Raw genomic sequence first — 20,227 nt, forward strand, 5'->3', positions numbered from 1 at the left:
GTGACACTTTGCCACAACCTCAAACTAGCTCCAAGTTTCTACAAGCCCTTCCAAATATGGCAAATGATCGGGAAAGTTGCCTGTTAGATAGATCTACCAGCCATATCCAAGGACCAAGGTACACCTCACCTTCCACATATCCCAGCTCAAAAATAAATTAGGGGCTTCAGTGACTGCTGTGCCAATACTACCACCAGTGGATGAACAAGGGATACTTAAACTCGAGCCTGAAGAGATCTTAGCCCGACATATGACAAAGGCTAGCAAGCATGCTAAGGTTGAGCTGCTGGTTTAGTGGCAAGGATAGGATAAGGAGGATGCAGCACAGGAGACCTACTCAAGGTTAAAGGAGACCTTCCCTCACCTTGTGGGCAAGGTGTTTTGAAGGGAGGGGTGCTATAACAAGCTAAATCTAAGGCTTGACATGGATGGAGGCACTTAAGGAGAAAGGCTTGAGAGAAGAGAAGTGATGTGCTATGTACTTTCTGACTTAGGGTTCAATTGAACTGAACTCATCTAAAGGACGTGGGAGTGATGGACCGGGCTAGACCATGGGCGTCGCAGCTGCTAGTTGTTTATTTCTTTTAGTCTGTTTGCTTTTAATTCCTGTGTTAATAGGCCGGGAGCATATTCTTTGGGCCGGACGTACATAGGACCTTTTATTGTTGTTATCTATCTTTTATTTGCATGTGGCAGGGCCTTTTGGGGTTTATTTCCTTTATTGGTATCTGATAGTATATGTACTGTGCACGGTATTGATGGGAAATCATCTTGAACAACATAGATGTTTTTTCTCTCTTTTGCCCTTTCATCCCTCTGTTCTCTAATTCCTTGGAGGAGCTCCCCTCCAAGAGAACAATTTATCTTAGTCCTTTTACAGATATCAGGGTTGTTACAAACAACGACCACCTTTTAGTACGAGAATGTACAACTGCTGGGCAAAAACTATTGGAAACAACAACCAGATTTACTCCATTATTTTAATCAACAGCCTCATTGAAGCCTGAAGAAAGCCATGAGAGGGTCATAAACAACTTGCTTAGCATTTTCTCCCATAACAAAGTCTGCATGAGCATAATCATCCCTGTACAGAACTACAAGTTTATCTCCGTCGTGATCTTTGAGGCTGTTGAGCAAGAGCTTCACATCTTTGACATCGGAAAGAGCATCTTTCCCACCACAGCCGAGGAAGAGAGGAATGTCATTCGGAATGCTTGTCATATTGTACACTGGAGGAGTGGGCTGCCCATAATGTTTCCTGTTCTCATCCGCGTTATTGTAATCGTACATGGCTATATTTCCTTCCCTAATCACTGTCCAAAACCCCCACTTTCAGCACAGTATAACCTAGCCAATTATCAAGAAAATCAGGCTATAAATATTGAGCAGTACTTACTCTGAGCCAGATGGATCAAGTTCTTTGTAGCTGTTGGCTGAGGCTCGTGATCTAGGAAAACATCTACAATGGAAGAGTTCAAGCAGCAGTTCTTGCCTGTTTAAAATATAATAACATATCATACTTCTGGTTTTCGAGGCATAAGTGGAACTACAAAAGAAAGAAGAAGAAGAAGAAGAAGATGCATGGGTATGATAGTACCAGTGAAAGATGTTAACAAGTTGGTGCAGTCAACACCTGGCTTGCTGCAGATATCCTGGAGAAGTTTAATTACAGCTTCCCTGTTCAGTTAGGCAAAGAAATACGATGGCATCAATCCCTTTTTTTTCATCACAAATATTAGATTTGGAACCATGAAGATGGAAACTTTATAATTTTACCATACTATAATTAAGCACCTCGCCATTATATATGTTCTTCGACCACCGTTCTACCATCTCTGAGCATGATTTGTGTTCATTTTCAAGTAATTAATGCATGACTCTCATCATGCGTCACTCAAGTCTCACACGAGTCTCACGCACCACAGTATCTCGCATGATTTTCAATTATAGTCTACAACAATGCGTCACTCTTCTGATACATGACTATATTCCATTCTCTCATTCTATTTTCATCTCATTATGTAAAATGAAACACATTTATCACCATTAAATGATAAAAAATCATCCAATAAAAGATTATTCAATAGTAATAAATATATCATATCATACATAGTAAGATAAAAATGGGATAATAGTGTGGTATATAGAATTTTTCTATAATAAAATTTTGTTGGGACTCCCCACCCTCCTTATTTATTTAGAACTTTACTACTCATCATCCCCACACACCACACTTTTTCTTTAATTTAATTTAATTTTATTTTATTCTTCTTAAACTTATTTAATTCTTCTACTCATTATACATATACCACACATTTGATTAGAGAAAAAATAAAAAAAGTATGGTGTGTGATGTGTGGAGATGATGAATAGAATTTTTCATTTATTTAATACAGATTTGTCTGTAATATATTTAAAAATTAATTTTTTTTTCTTAAGCATAAATGAAAGAACGGCAATATAAATAAAGTTCTTAATTATGGTTAATGCATCAGTGGGAAAAAGAAAAATCAACTTACCCTCTCGGATTAAATTCTTTAACACCCAACCAGTACAAGTCCTGTTATAAGAAAACAAAGAGATTGTCAAAGACTTGATCAATTCAATTGGTTATCTACATAATATACAATTAGCATGCATTTACCTCCCCAATGAAGTTGTCAGCAGCATATCTCGCAAGCGGCGAGGCCATCTGACCCACAAAAGCAATAGGGCTAAGTAAGGCAGCTGATCTCAACGTGTTCAGCAGCTGGTCTTTTGAAAAGGCAGCCAGAGCAATTAAAGTTCCCTACAAAATATAATCTCAGATTCTCTGACTTCATATATACTTTGGCAGCAGCCAGCAGGTTAAGGGAATATCAGAACAAAATGAAGTAGTAGAATGCATGAAACTCACAAGTGAATGCCCAATATAGTGCAGTTTCTGTCCTGATTGATCATGCACATACTGGAATGTAGCTGGAAGATCATAAGCTACCAATTCATCCCATGACCAATTCCAATAAGCCTGAATAACATATCAAAGTCATTTTATATATGGAGAACTTGAAATGACTTGGCTATAGAGATAACAAACATCTAGTAGAGAGAAAAAAAAATAACTGGGTCATTGGGACTGAGTGAAGTATGCCCACTGCTATATTTGGTTCCTCGGGTGTTAGCAAGCCAAACATCGAACCCATTATCAGCCAAGACGAAAGCCAAAGATTGGTCAGGTGGTAATAGCAGCCATGTTATCCCATCCTGCCACCACCCAATAACTTTGTTATATAGACACGGATATATTGTATGAAGAGCAATGCTACTCTTCGTTCTTGATTTTATCATCTTTAGTCAAACCGTTTGATGTGATGTATTTTAAATAGTTTCATAGCTTAAACATTTAGATAAAAAAAATCATTTAAAATAGGGCAGTCATTTAGTATGACTGGAGATGACAAAATTCAGGATAAAGAAGGATATGTCTCTTATACAAATCAATCTTGTGGGAAAACCGACCATTCAAGGGACAGTTACAAACCATCAAAAGGCCATGTTGTAACAAAACTGGCGGCCTGTTTCCTGAAGTCTTTCCTGACTGCCCCTCTGGAATTCTCTGCATGCTGAGAATATAACCATCTTGTGTTGTTACCTAAAACCGATGAACATCCCCATTACACCATATCAATCAGTGGTTACATTAAATTTTGATACCTGGTAAACTGAAAACTAAACAATGTTGGCATTCTAGCTACCTTGTGTTCTTCACAAACATAGCCTCTTGTCTCCACCATCGTTGCACAAATACCATCATTGGGTGCTGGTGCCACTGCAGACATACCATTGCCATCCAGACCTTTGGCTGAAAGTAACTTTGTTCTAGTACCAACTACTGTCTCACAAAACAAAACTACAAATAATATTGAAGTCAGCGTGTTGGCCATCTTCATAAGCTTTGATTTCTGGTGCAACCACCTTTAAAGTCCTGACATTTTTTATAGTTGCAGAGAACCATACAAGTACAGAACTTCAGATTCACTTGAAAAGCTCTAATACCTCCTTATGGCAACGATTGCACCGATGGTTTAAACAAGGCATCTCCGTGGGGTCTCTTCTAGTTCTATTCCCATTATCCAACAATTAAACTATAAATATACCTTGGATTTCGTCACTGCCACGATTTTATATTCTAACATGAACTCGTCATCAGAGTATTCAGACCGATGAAGCAAGTAAGTAAGCCAAAGCATAAGCATTTCAGAAAATAACATTTTGTGGCAGTTTCTTTCTTTCTTTTTGTTTTTCTCCTCAAAAACAATCAAACCATGCTTCCGAAAGAGGCTTCCAAACCTAAAACCCATCACCAACGTTTCATACATGACAAATCAGAGTTCTACACATACACCAGAATCATGAACTTTTAGTGGCACATTGCAGACCCTACGTTGCTGTGCTCCTAACAGATTTCTCCAATGCCAAAAATTAGAATATAACTAGCCTAGTTTGTTTTTCACAATTCATTTCAACTCATCTCATCTAATCATTACAATTTTTTTAAATTTTCACAAAAAATAAAATAAATAATTCAATTTTTTTCAAATCCCAAAACAAAAATAATATTAAAAAAATATATTCTAACAATATTTTATTCAACTTTTTAACTTTAATCTCAATTCATCTCATCTCATCTGCGAAAACAAACTAGGCTAAAACATACACTAAAAACCCTGCTCTATGTTCTTTGATTAAGAAGGAATCAACTTGATCTACATCATAAAAGTCCCATATTTTCTTCCCGCAGCTAAAGTTGATAAATCTGCTGCGGTGATACACGTTCGATGTACCAATTGTTCACAGTTCACAGTACTTGGTAGTTCTTAAGCTGCAGCACCTTTCTGTGTCCGAGGAACCTACTCTCCAAAAGGAACAATGGATACCTGTATTACTTTGATTATCAGTAATTAAATTATCGGACTTTAAGGGCGAATGTTTGACACCCCAATTGCAGACTCTGGAAAAGTAAATAAATCAACCCAAAAGGCCACAAAAAGGAAGCGTATTTCAAGCACCTTCTGAGTACATAGGTTCTCCATAAAACCAAACAAGGATCACAGGTAGGAAAAAAAAAGTACGCAACCTTGTTAGCATATTTTGAGTATTCAGTAGATGAACAACAGGGTGGCAGTAAGTCTGATGAACTATATTTCCTTCTGATACATTCCAGTACGAAAATAAACTTTAATGGTATAGAAATATATTGATAGTCTTAATCATTGTGGGAGTCATCAGCAAAAGATGAAACCACTGCTTTAATTTTGAAAATGGCTACAAATGATTAGTTACTCCAGAATTATGTGCGTAGACGCATCCTTTAGCATCTTTTCAGGAGTTTTGGCAGCAGTTTCAGGCAATCTAGATCTTGTTATTCGTCTCCTGAGGGACTGAAATTGCCACCCTCTAGGTTTAATCCGCCCAAGCAATTCCCACCCTCTAGGTTTTATCTGCCCTAGCAACTTCATCTGCTCCTTTCTGAACTGCCTATTTGCATGCCACTTTCCACCTCGCCAGCCCAAGCCGTACCTGCAATTCAGAAATATAATGAAAATCTATGAGAAATTAATGGCAGCCTTCAAAATATCTGAGTTCGTTTTCAGTTTAAAACTTTAAAGAGTAAAGAAGCCATGTTCTCATGATTTAAAAACAGTAAATTTCTCCATTTCAGTTCAACTCGATTAGAGTTTCACAGATCAAGCCGGAAATAGAACATGAACCAACAATTCAACTTGAAAATCTCTCAGGGAGAGGTGAGGTAAGGAAACATGATTTGCTATACTTTTTTTTTTCCAAACAAGTCTGACTGGACAACGCAAAAAATAATCGTTTCGAGTTGGTTTCAGCTAAATGATATCCTTTTCGACCAGTAGTCTCTATCTAAAGTCAGACCTTTAACTGAAGCTTTGCCTAACATGCCCCATTCTCTCACCTCATCCATTGTACTTCTGGAATTCCTCCCATCAGTAACTGCTTTCTACTTGTACTAAGTGCATTTGTACAGTCATTGCAAACAGCAATCCAGATGACATGACTATCCCTCGCCCTATTTTCAATTTCTGATGGCTTTTGCGACACCAATGCAATAACTTTCATTCCTTTTCTGGGTTTTCAATAGCCCATAAAAATTCTTTACTTTGGCCTTGCTCATTTTGCCAACATGTCATTTGAACACAATTACACAAACCTTCTATACAAGAACATATACCTCACATAGCTACTCTGAGTGGATGTTCAAGCTGTACTGCACAATCTGAAAGGGCTAGAAAAACTATACAACAGTCACATTGGTTTTGCACAATCTTGTATCAGCTTTTGCCATATCACATGTCCCTCATCACAATCAACTTCCTCAGATGTATGTCCTTTTACTCCCACCTATAGTTGATAACACTATGCGTAACAGTGAGACCTTCCCACAATCAATAAGGGATGGGAGTTTGTTGCTACACTGTAGAACTAAATCAACAAAGATACTATATGGAAAACATCGTCGCTCTTTTTCTATGAGTATAAATATTATTAATATCAATAGGCGTAGCCCATGTACACCAAGTCTCTTTTACGGGCTCCATCTTACAAATGTGCACCAAGGCATCTTGTGAGCCATTTATTCTGTATATAATGATGAAATGAGAAGAACCATGTTTGCCCGCACTTCATACCCTTAGTCCCCATGTAAAGAAGAACCTATCAGTCAAACCAACAACCAAGTTTCTTCTGTCAAGAAGTGCAATATAATATTCTGTAATATATCCTCATTAATACTTTTGTACTTCACCAGTAATCTATCTATTATCTATATAATTTTTTTAAGAATCCGATTAGCATTATATTGAGCCATCTCATCATTTTGTTTTTTTATAAATAAAAATGAAATTTTATCAAACCAAGTAATTAGGCATAGTCCAAGCACAAGGGAAGTATACAAGAGAGAACACCTAATTACAAGCTAGGAACTGGAAAGAACAACAAGGCAATCATGAAAATTAGCCCCATCAAGAACAATAGCAGAAATAATGTATCAAAGAAAAAGCATTTAATCTCTCCCAACAAGTGTTCTCCATCTTCAAAGATAAGGCCATTCCTTTCAAGCCAAATACACTACATAAGTCCATTTTATTTTATTAACAATCTCAACCCTTCACATGCTATAAAGAGCTTTCATTGTATTGTCTTTATTACCACAATAAACCTACTCGATTTTTTTACATTAATATTAAAAAAAAATTTGAAGAAGATATGTTTCCTACCATTTATGGTTACTAATTCAATAGAGAAGGGGAAAAAAGACTTTTTACCTTGTAGCGGTTATTGATTTTCCATTATTTGTCTCTTTGACTTTCCTACACTTAACTCTTCTGCCATTTTATTATTACTTTTCCAATAAAGAAAAAAGACGATTCATCTTATTGTAATTATTGACTCATCATTATTTACCTTTTTGGCTTCATCACCTCTTAACTATTTTACTTGAATTATTTCTGCACATTGCGCAAGGCGATGACTAGTGCATCTAAAAGCACCTAACAAATGGCTTTTAATGCAAAATTACCCCAATTATTAAACACCAATTGTGTACCAAAGATTTCTTAAAATACCCGAGTCAAAAGCTATGCAATAAAGGAATTATTCATTTTGGAGAAAACAACTATAACAGATAACACGATACAATCTCTCCTCCATCAATGACAATGGTAAAACCATGTCAATGTTATGTCAATTAGAACTTTGCATGAGACCTCTACAACCACATTAGCCCTCTTATGGATTCACATAGCTTATGAAATTTAGTTTGACCATAAATAATTCCTTTATCCCCTTATTCTATAATGAATAATACTATAGGGTTATTAGAATTAAAACATGAATCCCTGAATAGATCAACTTTACGTTTCAAGAAAATCAAGTGATAGTATTGACAGCTGGAATTGATATTTAGGAACAAACCCAATAATCAAAGCAGTTCCGGCAGTGGCAACACAGGCAGGAGCACTGACACTTCCAGAACCAGTAATCTTTCTAATTTCTGAATGTCCGAGATTATAATTGCTACTCATCTGCCAGAAAACAAGAAAAAGTATATTCAGATCTAACAAACAACAAAAAAAGAAAGGAGGGAAGGGGAAGGAGAAGCTAGTTTGAACATTTTGCCTAAATCCTGCAATTAAAGCAATTCCTATTTGCAATAAAGATGGTCCGATGTTCACATTATGCATACGACAAAAGATACAGTCCACTTGCTTTTGGAAAGGAATGGAGACAAAACAACACAAAATGGCAGTGAAGTGCCAATTACGGCTCATACAAGCATGGCTAGTAAGGTTCAAGCAAGTATAAACTTTTTTCCTTCTTTTATCAATAAATAAGAACGAAAATATAAACTAAGTACTATCTACCCTTATGCAACAATTACTCACAGCTTTTTCAATTGTTTCAAGCCTTTGATCAACTCTCCTTTCATGTAAGTGACGTAAAGAATATCCTGCACCATAAGATAGTCATATTGATTTGACAAATGTCCCAAAGACTTTACTGAAGGAATCAATGACAACAAAGTTTTGCACCTCAACATCAACACATGTACAAATATGTTCCCATCATACCGGGCAGGGATTAAGTCAATTTCTCCTTTTCATACATTTTATTCTGAGGCAATCAGCTATTTCTTTTGTAAGCTTTAGCAACCGCCCACTGAATTGACATAAGATATCCAAAAGTTATCGCCATAAACTCACTTGACACACTGAGTATGAAGACCGTGATATAGGCATACCTTTTATTTGTCTCCCTGAGAATAAAAGATTATACATTACTAGGTAAATTGTTCATTTATATGACGGAGGTGTCATAAAAGATTTTAAGGATCAAGCTGTTAATCCATCTCATCAAAAAGCCATTAGTCAGAGTATCAAATCTCTACAGAAATCAAGAACAGAAATGTTCCGAATTTGCCATATGTCTTGCAAAGTTGTGGCCAATGAAGGAGATAAGGAAGAGACTGCAATCCACAAGTGCAAAACTTAGTTCACAGCTATCTCACAAATTTAAGGTTTTCTCTCAATGAGGCTTGATAACATATTCTTCCTTACCATCCTTTTGCATGATAAAAACATTTCACTCTAAAGCAATTAAATAAATCAAATACAAGATAAGGCCCGAACTTCCACTTTTAGGTTGACTTTCACTTGCTATAGCACTGTGATTCATTTTGAGAAGACCTAAATAAATTCACAAGCATGCGAATTTGCCCCTTTTTGGTGATGGTCGCTGAATGAAGGGATTGCTTTCTATGCTAATGCCCAGTACAGGACACCAATTTTTCAGTTAAGATTAAATTAATGAACAGAAAAGGCAGCCACTGATTGGCCAAGAATACCCCAACTTCCGGGAGTAGAAAGGCCAAAATTGGGAGAGCTCTATGTATGTGCCCAGCAGTTACCAACGTGTTTAGCAGTTAGAGGAAATTGTGTATAAAGTCTGTGTCAAGAAGTTATGAAATTATTTTCATATAAGTCATCCGTGGCATTTATCACCAGTTGCGTCATTGCAGCAATTACGTAATGAGTTTTCATGTATTGTATTAATAATAGGTCAGCGGCTTAAAAAGAAAAATGGTATTGTTTATCTGTGATTCTTGATGTGGTTTCCAACTCCCAACCATAATGGAGCTTATCCTTAAGAGAAACGATTTGGAACGGTCCGTCCATTACTAAGGCTTTAACAGCCTCTAATAAAAACCCGCCAAGCCAGATCTTAAAAAACAACCGGCCTCAGCTAATCCCAACCCTCTCACTTTCTCCCCTCTTTCTACTCTCTCTCTCTCTCTCTGCTATTTGACCACCGAGGGCTTTACCAGAACCAAAGACCTTATTGCAAATGTTGCAGACGCAAGGGGATTCTTTTGCAAGTGCAGAAGCTTGTTCTTCTACTCGTTATGATCAAAAGGGTCAGCCTTGATGCGAGGGAAATATTTTGCAGCTGCAAAAAGGGTGTTTGTGTTCATGTTCATAATCAAACAACTACGTCCGACTCAGCCTTGGAAATATTCAGCTTGATGCAAAGTCTACCATTCCCGTTGGTATTCTCGCCCAAAACGATGGAAACTTTTGAATCCATTTAGTCATGCTTTTGATTTTGTGAAGCTTTGGCCTTTCTGAAAATGGCAATAGAGATTGATGGGCTTTATCTCTCTACTAAGGAATTTGATATTTGCCCAACGGAGTGGTTATTGTAAATGCAGGCACCACTTCTAATTATTCCCAATTGTATGTTGTTTCTCCTTATTTTTCAACAAATCTTTGTCAACAAAGAGTTCGTTAATTTATAAAATAAAAATGCTTTCTAACGATTGCTGGGCTCAAACTATGACAGTCCCTTTCACCTATTTTTCGTGGTGGTTGTGGGCTGGGAAAGGGAAAGAACCTGTCTCAAATGGTCCTAGGAGAGAGTGAGGGGGGGCTTCGAGGTTCTGGTCCTGGAAAGGGGGGTTTTTGTTTCCGTGTAAGGGGGAAGGGGGCTCTTGAGGTTTCTAGAGAGGGAGGAGAGGGGAAGGGTTACCGGAGAGGGTGAAGGCTTTTTGTTTCTTTATCCTCTGCTGTGCGGACACATGAGAACTGATATGGAAGGCCTACTTGGCACTCAATCGTTGGAGGGCTGTTATTTGGAGGATAGCAAACCGACCGGCCATAAGTTATTCTCTATCCTTAATATCAATCTACTTTATCTACATCTGCACATCATTGATCTAAGACCTGTCAGTGGTAGCAAAGCTATGGCTACAACCAAAGAATGAGCTGAGCAATTGGAGTTTGGGATGAGCTATGTGAAGGAATTTCATGGTTGGATACAACTTCAATCCAATCATGTGCAACGCATAGAAGTATCTTTTACACTTCATGAAATCATCCTAAAGGAAGTGAAGGGGTTCTCTTGCATACGTCTCATATACCTATCCTTTCTTATCAATCAAATTTTAAAATTTTTTATTACCTACTGAAAAAAAGGAAGTGAAGGGGGTTCATCTGGCTCACACCATTGTTTTGTAAATGGACTTTCCTCGATGCAGTGGCAATGACCTAGTGAAAGGGCTTCATAGGGTTACTCAATTTGGTACTCTTAGATTTTTTTCATAGAAGCTTGGTTTTAGATTTTGGTTGTAATCCCCAAGCTCCCTCTTGCAATAGGTATTCATCCGTGTGATACCCCATTATGATAAGTGATAAGGGTAGGTGATGTATAAGATCTCACATTGCTTGGGAATAAGAAATTCTTACTCTTTATACTGGTCCAATGGGATTCTAATTGTATCATTGACTAGTCCTTTTGGAGTATAGGCCATGTGGTTTGGGCTTTCTATTGGGGCATTACAAATGGTATCAGAATCTATTCCAACCAGAAATGTGGGACTTGAGTCGTGCCACCTACGACGGATGGGCCGGGATTGTGATATCACATATGATAAGAGAATAAGGTAGGTGGCGTATGGGATCTCACATTGCTTAGGAAAGATAAGTTCTTGCTCTTTAATAATGTTCTAATGGGGCTCCAATTGTATCATTGACTAGTCCTTTTGGAGTATAGGTCATGTAATTTGGACCTTCCATTGAGGCGTTACAATCCACTATAAGTGAGGGTATAATAATAATATTGGAGTATTGTCCTCTTCTTTAAGAATAAGGGGAGCGGGGTTACTCAATTTTTATTGACCAAGGAACCCTGTGAAAGCAAAAGGTAATTTTGGCTTCATACCATTTGGAAGGAGAGGCCGACCAATGGCTTCCATGGCCGCAAGCCTACAAAGGGTGCATAGAGAAGGAAGGACCGAGATTACATGGGAGTAATTTGAACAAGAAGTGGGCTCGCTTCAGAATAATAGATTACGAAGATTCCCAGATAAGGCAAAGGAGAAATTTTTGAGAATATAAAAGGGGGTTTGCACTGGGGGTGTAAACTGACCCCCTAGATTCGGCAAAGGGGTTGGATTGAGCACCAAACCAACCCCCATCGTGGATTGTGTCCAAACTAAATCATGCCAATGAGGTCATTCCCACCAGTCAATGGCAAAGCTTGGCCTCCGTCAATGCAATCTGATCAGTTTGTGGATTTGAACAAAACAAAAAATCAACAATCCATCGATTTTTTTCATCAACCACACTCAGATCAAACATGGTGTACTTAACAAAAAAAGATCAAACATGGTGAAAACTCAAATCAATGTCACCAAATTCATCTCTATGGCATATTCTCCTTCCAGAGTTGCACAGTTGGGTTTTTTTTTTTTTTATTGGGGATTATGGGGTCTTGCCAGTGTCTTCAGTTTGGAAAGGTATTTCCCTTGGTTTTGCAAAAGGACCTCAATGTCAAAAGGAAGGGATGCAATCATGGTAGTAATGGGAAAGGACCAAAAGGTAGGTTATAAATTAGAACTGCCAAAGGCGCCATGAATTCATCTTGTATTCCATATTTCCCACCTAAAGAAAATAATGGGTAATATGAAGCGCCTGTTCAGACTTACCACCCATAACTGATTCTGGGGATTTTTAGCTGAAGCCCTGCCAAGACTATTATTGGGCCAAACAGGGGAATAAGTTTGCTGCACAAGCATTGGTTAAATGGATGAATTTCAACTGAAAGATTCCACTTTGGAGAATGTTGAACAGTTGCACATCAATTTCCCATCTGAACCTTGAGGACAAGGTTCCACTCAATGGGGATGATTGATAGGCTGAAAAGGATGTGAAGACCCAACCTGAAGTTTGTGGAGTACAAGGGCCAAAGTGGGAAAGTTCTATGTGCATATCTAGTAGCTACCAGCGTGTTAAGCAGTTAGAGGAAGTTATATATAAAGAGTGTGCATCTATTAGTAATGAGATCATTATCAGCTAAATCATTCATAGCACTTATGCAGCTATCAACAGTTTTGTCATTGCAGCAGTTATATATGCAGTTTGTGTCCTGTATTATTAATAGGTTGTTTGCTTGTGAAGAAAACTGGCTGTGTTTATCGGAGACTCTTATATGTGGTTTTCAACTCCCACTCGATCCCCATTTTGTCCTTAATATCATCCTGCTTTTCATATACATCTGCAAGTCATTAATCGGGGACCCGTTAAACATACTTATAGTTAGCAAAATCCATATCGGTGGCACTTAATTTTGTTGCTAAAGTTCAATAAATCACTAAAAAACACCCTGTAACCTTTTCGTGAGGAAAAACCTGTAGAGACCTTGAAATACAAACAAAAATAAGAGTATTGAAGAGCAATTAAACATGATTCAAGCATACCAATCCATGCCGTAGTAACTGACGCTATTGAAGTTCCAATTGTAAATACCGCCTTATGCCTATCGAATATATCCTAAACATCACAATACAACAAAAAAAAAAAAGTATTGAGTTAAAAATTTTGAAATCCCCTACAAAAACCCAATAAGACAATGATCAGAACAAATAATCACAAACAAACAAAACCCATGAAGAGCAATTGATACCCATTAACTCAAATTCAACGGAGAATTCATAATGAAAAAAAAAAAAAAAAAAGTACCTTGGCAGAAAAATAGGTGTCCTGCATAGCAGCCCATGAATTCAAAGCCTTCCTTTTCAACTGGGGCACTGCCACTAGAGAACCCAAAATCGACGTCCCTGAGCTTCTTAATCGCTGCATAGTGCATACTAATCAAGACCCAATTGGGTTGCAATCCAGAAGAATTTTAATGGTTCAAGCAAAATATTCCAGGGAAACAAACAAGAAACTAGGAAGGAGCTTCTTGTTCGTTGTTCGTCCCCTTCTTTTGCTTTGTTTTGTTTCGTTTCGTCTTTTTTTTTTCTTTTTTTTTTTTTCGTGAAGGTGTCGTAGCGTCGGGTTTAAACTTTATATAATACTAAATTCGTGGCAAAAATTAATCTAACGATTAAGGTGGTAAGGCTAATAGCTTGGCAAATACGCGAAAGTTGCGAGCGATTTTGGACGCAGAAATGGTTTAGGCCTAATGCTTGTTCTCTAAATTTTGTTTGCAAAGTCTGATGGGCTTGGCCTGTAGATCATATGAACTGTTGAGCCCCATGATAATTTATAAGCAGCAAAACTCGAGATAAATAAATTTCTTAAAATATCGTTCAATGTTGGATATCTGAACATTGATCCGAAGGAAATTTACCTTATAAAAAAATTTATTTACAAATTATTTACTTACACATTCAATCTGTAATGCAGATGTTAAAACCCTTCATATTAATTAGAATAAAAGAATATTAATATTTTAATTTTATAGTTATAATTATTATTTTTTTCTAAGCTGTATAATTAATCTTACAAGAAATTAATATCATTGATTAGAGAAATATGGTAGCCATAAAATGATTTTATAAAAATAATTTACAAACTAACATGGTTTTATATAGTACATTAGATTATAAAATTATTTTTATTATAAAATAGATATAATAAATAACATGATTTTGCATCACTTTATGAATTTATTTTTATAAAAAAAATAATATTTACAGTCTTAAAATATATAAATTTTACACATTCTCTTAAAAAAATAAATGAATATAAGACTTACTTGAAAAAAATAATTTGTAATGGTGGGCCTATCCTTTTTCTCAAGAGTGATGCTAGGGAGTCCGTTTTGGGGGCTCCCCTGTTTTTTGCCTGATTGGGTTTTTTATTTTTTTATTTTTTTTACTTAGTAATTAAGAAAATATTATTTAATAATATTGTGAATTTTTTTTCTTTTTTAAAAAAGTATTTAAAAGTGTTAAGAAATTATATGAAAAAAAATTAAAGATTTTTTGGTTTTTTTGTCACATCATTTTTTTAACACTTTTAAATATTTTTTAAAAAATAAAAAAAAATACAATATTATGAAACAATATTTTATTAGTCACAAAGTCAAAAAAAAAAACTAAAAAAACAATAAAAAACCAAATCGGGCAAAAACAAAAAGAGCCCAGCACAAGCTCCCTAACATTTTTCTTTTCTCAAAAGAGTGTTGAACTTGAACATTTAAAATTATCTCTAACATTACTCTTATTATTATTATTATTAAATGCAGAATAGACTGAAGATTAAAAAAACCTTCACGTGGCGCGGCATTGAGCAAAACGAGTATTAGCATCATTAATTTGACAAAAATTCTATTTGTAGTTACTTTTATATATTCTTTGTACACTCTATTAATGTGATTAATCGTGTCACCTTTTTTAATATAAAATAATTATTTTGACTAATCACATTAGTAGAGTCAATAAAAAATACATAAAAAAGTAACTATAGCAAAACTTTTAATATGAGCGAGAGACCACCTAGAAGTCGAGAAAATCCAGTACTAGAGCCGCGTTGGCTGAATAAAAATCACCATCCCCAACCAAAGTCCCCTTTTCCAGGAAGCGCGTTGTTGATCTCCCTTCACCTCCTCTTCCTCACAGACAAATTGTCCGAAGTCTATAACTAGCACAACACTCTCCCACCATTTCTCCTCACAAACAGCTCTTTTACAATATCAATCTCAACTCCTGATCACTGCACAAAAAGCAACTACAATATATAAAAACACAACAAGAAGTTTCTATTTCCTTTTTCAAGAGAAAGAAAATGGCAAAGAAAGTGAACCAGCAGGCGTACCCCTCAGCACCAACAAATAAGCAGCCAAGCAAAGATGAAGAATCGACAACTTTACAATCCGATCAGGAGCTCCGAAAGAAGAAATGGATCCAATTGGGCATATATATTGTTGTATCTATTGTGTTTCAGGTCAATTATCACGGCATTTTCACTCACTGTGATGCATGTGAAGACCCTCAAGGTCAGGTTGGGAACGGTCATGCTTCAAGACGTGAAGACTAGAAACCAAACATCATCTTCTTTTGACATAAGCTGCACGACCCAAGTAAGGATCAAGAACACCAACTTTGGCCCCTACAAATATGAGAGCACCAATGCCATGTTCACTTACCAGGGCGTGACAGTCGGACAAGTCAGTATTCCAAAGGGTGAAGCTAGGTTCCATTCTACTAAAATAGTTATTGTGAGTGTGAGTGTGAATTCAAATACCTTGACAATCATGAGCACAACTTCGACTACTCTCAGAAGTGAATTGGGTTCGGGGGTGTTGACTCTGAACAGCCATGCCAAACTCAGAGGGAAAGTGAAATTGATGTTTGTGATGAAGAAGAAGAAGGCTGCCAAAATGAACTGCACCATGCCAATCCATTTGTCAACAAAGGATGTCGAATTGAATTGTGACTGAACATATATATATATATATATATAGATGTTTAGCAATTTTCTTTTTTTTTTTTGTTTTTTATTTTTTAGTTTTTAGTTTTTGCTGAATTTCTAGTTTGATTTTTGAGAATAGAATATATATTTTTTAAAATTAATTAGGTCTCGTATGTATTTGTCACTACTTCCTTGAGCACATGCTCCTAATTTCTTACATATGCACACACACATGAACACTTGTCCTTTCTCTCCAAATTGATCTTAATCTGAATCAAACTATATTGGCTCAAGGTCGCAGCAAGTTGGGGCTGAAACTTATAAAGTTTAATATTAACAAAAGCATTCTAGTTGTAATGTAAAGGGAAATGTATTTAATAACAAGGTCATCTTCTTATGATTTGTTAAATACAAGGCATATGGCTGCACCAGTACCATAAGTTCGCATATATATTGTGAGATCTCTAATTTTTGCTTATATTTTTTTTAACTCTTTAATATTTTATTTAATTGTGTTATTTTATTTATGTTATTTTGATTTTTTTTTATTTGTAGTGTTTTATTTTATTTTTGGGTTTGTGTTTGTGTGATTCTAGTTGTGGGTCGTGGGTGTGTATGTGTTGTGTTAAGCCCAACCCTTTTTAATTCAACCCAACCCGTGTGAATGACCCAGCCTTGTGTTTGAACCCAGCCCGTTCGGTTTTAACCCAACCCGTATTTTTCAGTTGAGCCAGACCGTGCAACTCGAGCCCAGCCCGTGTGGTCTCTCAACCCAGCCCCTCATTTTACTCAAACGGCGCCGTTTTGGTCAAAAAAAAGCTAGGGCTTCATCACTTTCCCTTCTTGCGTCGTGCACTACTTTCTCCTTCTTCCTTCTTCTTCTTCTTTCTTCTTCTTTCCTTCTACTTTCTTCTGGTTCCTTCTTCTTCTAGCTGCTATCAATGCCGAATTCTTCCTCCAATCATGGCTCGGCATCACAGAAAATTACTTATCCCCATTACTGGCCACCTCCTTCTCCCACTTTCGTCTTTGTGTCGTTCGGCAAGGGACTCTAAAAAGCTCACTGTCGAGCTGCCGCTACTCACAGCCACCACCACCTTCCACCATTTCCGTAAGTAGCTCCGTGTTGGCTGGTGGAGCACTCTGTGATGAGTTGTCAATCACCGCGCCATTCGTCTGCACGAAATCACTTCCCTTCGCCACGGCTTGTGCTGCCGATTTTCTTTTCTCTACCCGTGTGGCACACAACCACCTGCTACCACAGTGCTCAGCCTATAAATAGGCCGAGTTCTCCAGTTTATTAAGGATGGGAAAATTGTTGGTTTCTCTCTCTCAAACTCGAGATCTTAGTTCCTAAATTCTGTGGTTGTTGTCCCATAAGTGTAAACCTTTTTGCCATGTGCACCACCGCGAACCATCGTGCATAGTATTTTTCCTGGGTTGATTAACCACCCCTGAGAGTTACTGTGTGTTTCAACTTGTTTTTTTTACTCAACCTGTGAGTTGAGAGGCCTTTTGGCACTGATCCGCCGTGTGCCGCCGTTGTGTCGCCATCTTGAGCAACGCCCCTTCCGCTTGATCTTCCAGATTTATTCCATTTTTCTTGTATGTAACTTTCCATCGCGACTCAAATGATTGAAATTGGCTTTATAACTGTTGTTCATTTGTAAACTGTTGATATGTTGGTTTGATTGGAAATTGGGCCTTGTGCCGTTGAAGTGTTGGGTTGTAGTTGTGGTTGGTGTTGGTGTTGGGCCTTGGGCCGGATTGGAGGACGGTTGTTATTAATGGAGGGCTATTTTATGTAAATGAGATATTTATTATTTCATCCAATAAATTTTTGAATTTGTAAATGAGTTATTTAAATGTATTCCAATAAACTGTTGTAATGCATATTCGTTTTTAACAAATTGTGTTGTGAAGTCATATTGTCTGTTGGAAATAGAGATTGTTGTTATTAATTGTGCTAGCGCGTGTGTATCACGACCCCAAGCCAAGATGGGGCATTATCTCAGTGGAGCTCCTCTGGTCACTCGGGAGCGTAACAAACTGACGTGACGTCCCTTGAGTTGTCATTGGGCGACGACGGGAACAGACGAAACGGTAATGCTCTCGTACCGATTCTATGACCTTTTAGCTGGCGAGGTTAGAGGATGATTGGCCATGTACCCGCTGGGCTTGGAACTGGGTATCGCTCGTTACGAAATCTCATGCACGGACGTTACCTGTGGTGTGACGATGAGAGCCAGGACGTGCAGACAGTCCATAAGGGAGACTGTGGTGCATGATTAATAAAATAATGGTTATGATTGTGCCAAAATGAGATTTTTGGCGTGAGTTGTTAAAATGGGTATTTTTGTTTTGGAAAAAGAATGTGATTTTTTTTCTGCAATATTTGTCCGTATGGAGACGCGTGTTTATACTAATGTGTTTTAAATCTTTTGGATGTTATTTTGGTTAATTACTTGCTGAGATGTCATAATCTCATTGTGGTGTTTTACCCTACGATTCCGTCTTATGGTGCCGTAGAGTCTGACGCAGAGCCCAAGTATGAACCCTAGGGATCAGCTCTGCCGGAGGTTTGAGTTACTGAGATATTGTTCAGCGCTATGAGATTTGTTTCCCTTATGTTAGTTCCTATCTTTAATTTATCTGTCGGATGACTGTATAATTCTTGTATAGTTATTTTACTATTTTTGAACAATTCTAGTACTTAATAAAGAAATACATTTTTATTCTACGCTGTGAAGTCGAGTGGAGTCTGGTTGTGTTTGTAGTGGCCCAACTTGATGACCCAAACCACTTATTAGCACCAAAACAAAAACTACTCCAACTCAGTTTTCTCAAGTGCCACTCGACTCCAAAGATGAAGGTTGCTCCACCTCAGTTCCACCTAGTGCCACTCAAACTCTCCACTCTGTACATTATTTTTGTGTTTAGTTAAATTGTGAATTTGTTGTATTGAATAAATCTGTTGTAACCGTTTTCCTTTCTTGTTGCTTCTAGATTGTCAATACATATGACATGGTTGTTAGAATGCTCGAATATTCTGAGTTTCTTTTGTCTTTAAATACAACACTGTACAAATCAATCCTTATGAAAATAAAATAATATTTTCGAGCAATGCATCTTTCATGGTATCGGAGCTATTCTAAGGACAAACGTCCATGGCGGAAGATCCTTCTCTACCGAAATCCTCCAAGTAAAACCCACCACCCTCCCCTCCACTTGTTCCTCATCTCCACTTCTTCCTCATCTCTCCCACCTTGTCACTGTAAAACTAACCCATGAGAATTTTCTCATTTGGCGTGCTCAGATGGTACCTTACCTTCGAGGACAATAACTTTTTCATTTTGTTGACGGTTATGGTATTCCTCCTCCTAACTTCCTTCCTGATTTCACCATACCCAACCCCGATTTTCTCACCTGGACTCAAACCGACCAGCTCATTCTGAGTGCTCTCATTTCTTCCCTTTCAAAAAATTTAATTACTCAAGTTGTTGGCTATTCTATTGCTCGAAAAGTTTGGTTTGCTTTAGACACCTTATTTACCTACCAATCTCATGCTAGGATAATCTAGCTATGATATCAACTGGCCACCATTTTCAAAGGGGCCAGCTCTGTTTCCGACTATTATCGCCAACTCAAACACCTTCTCGATACCATGAGTGTTGTTGGCACTCCGTTAACTTCTATTGAATTTATTTCCTACCTGCTTGCAGGTCTCAATAGTGATTATGATGTGTTTGTCACCTACGTAACTACCCGACTTAAACCCATGTCTCTTGAAGCTCTTTACAGTCTTCTTTTAACTCATGAGAGTCGCTTGGCTTACTCTATCCACCTCCCTGCCTCAACCCATCTCTCGGCAAACTTCACAACTACTCCCTCCTTTCGTGGTGGTGGTGCTTATTGCGGCAATACCCATGGTAATTTTCGTGGTCATGGAAGGGGTCAAACCTCTTCTC

At 37.4% G+C, this 20,227-nt stretch overlaps 2 protein-coding genes across 2 annotated transcripts; one reads left to right on the forward strand and one right to left on the reverse strand.

The window, feature by feature from the left end:
• Positions 1-993: 993 nt before the first annotated feature.
• Positions 994-13,895, reverse strand: LOC109006067 (triacylglycerol lipase 2-like). Its single transcript, XM_018985227.2, has 13 exons — positions 13,581-13,895; positions 13,319-13,391; positions 8,451-8,515; positions 7,981-8,090; positions 5,449-5,559; positions 3,521-3,632; positions 3,103-3,243; positions 2,893-3,007; positions 2,645-2,754; positions 2,520-2,560; positions 1,598-1,677; positions 1,397-1,492; positions 994-1,313 (listed from the first exon to the last, which is right to left on the reverse strand). The coding sequence occupies exons 1-13, from the start codon at positions 13,698-13,700 to the stop codon at positions 994-996; spliced, it is 1,494 nt and encodes a 497-aa protein (XP_018840772.1). The 5' UTR covers positions 13,701-13,895.
• Positions 13,896-15,822: 1,927 nt separating this feature from the next.
• Positions 15,823-16,287, forward strand: LOC109006015. The gene has a single exon (XM_035690002.1). The coding sequence runs from the start codon at positions 15,823-15,825 to the stop codon at positions 16,285-16,287; it is 465 nt and encodes a 154-aa protein (XP_035545895.1).
• The last annotated feature ends 3,940 nt before the right edge of the window (positions 16,288-20,227 follow it).

Source organism: Juglans regia, chromosome 1 (assembly GCF_001411555.2).
Source record: "Juglans regia cultivar Chandler chromosome 1, Walnut 2.0, whole genome shotgun sequence".
NCBI classification, from domain to species: domain Eukaryota; kingdom Viridiplantae; phylum Streptophyta; class Magnoliopsida; order Fagales; family Juglandaceae; genus Juglans; species Juglans regia.

Coding starts and splice junctions, on each gene's coding strand:
- LOC109006067 (XM_018985227.2), bottom strand. CDS start 13,700: ATGCAGCGATTAAGAAGCTCAGGGACGTCGATTTTGGGTTCTCTAGTG. Junction 13,392..13,580: donor ACACCTATTTTTCTGCCAAG/GTACTTTTTTTT, acceptor TGTGATGTTTAG/GATATATTCGATAGGCATAA. Junction 2,561..2,644: donor CTGACAACTTCATTGGGGAG/GTAAATGCATGC, acceptor TTCTTATAACAG/GACTTGTACTGGTTGGGTGT.
- LOC109006015 (XM_035690002.1), top strand. CDS start 15,823: ATGCATGTGAAGACCCTCAAGGTCAGGTTGGGAACGGTCATGCTTCAA.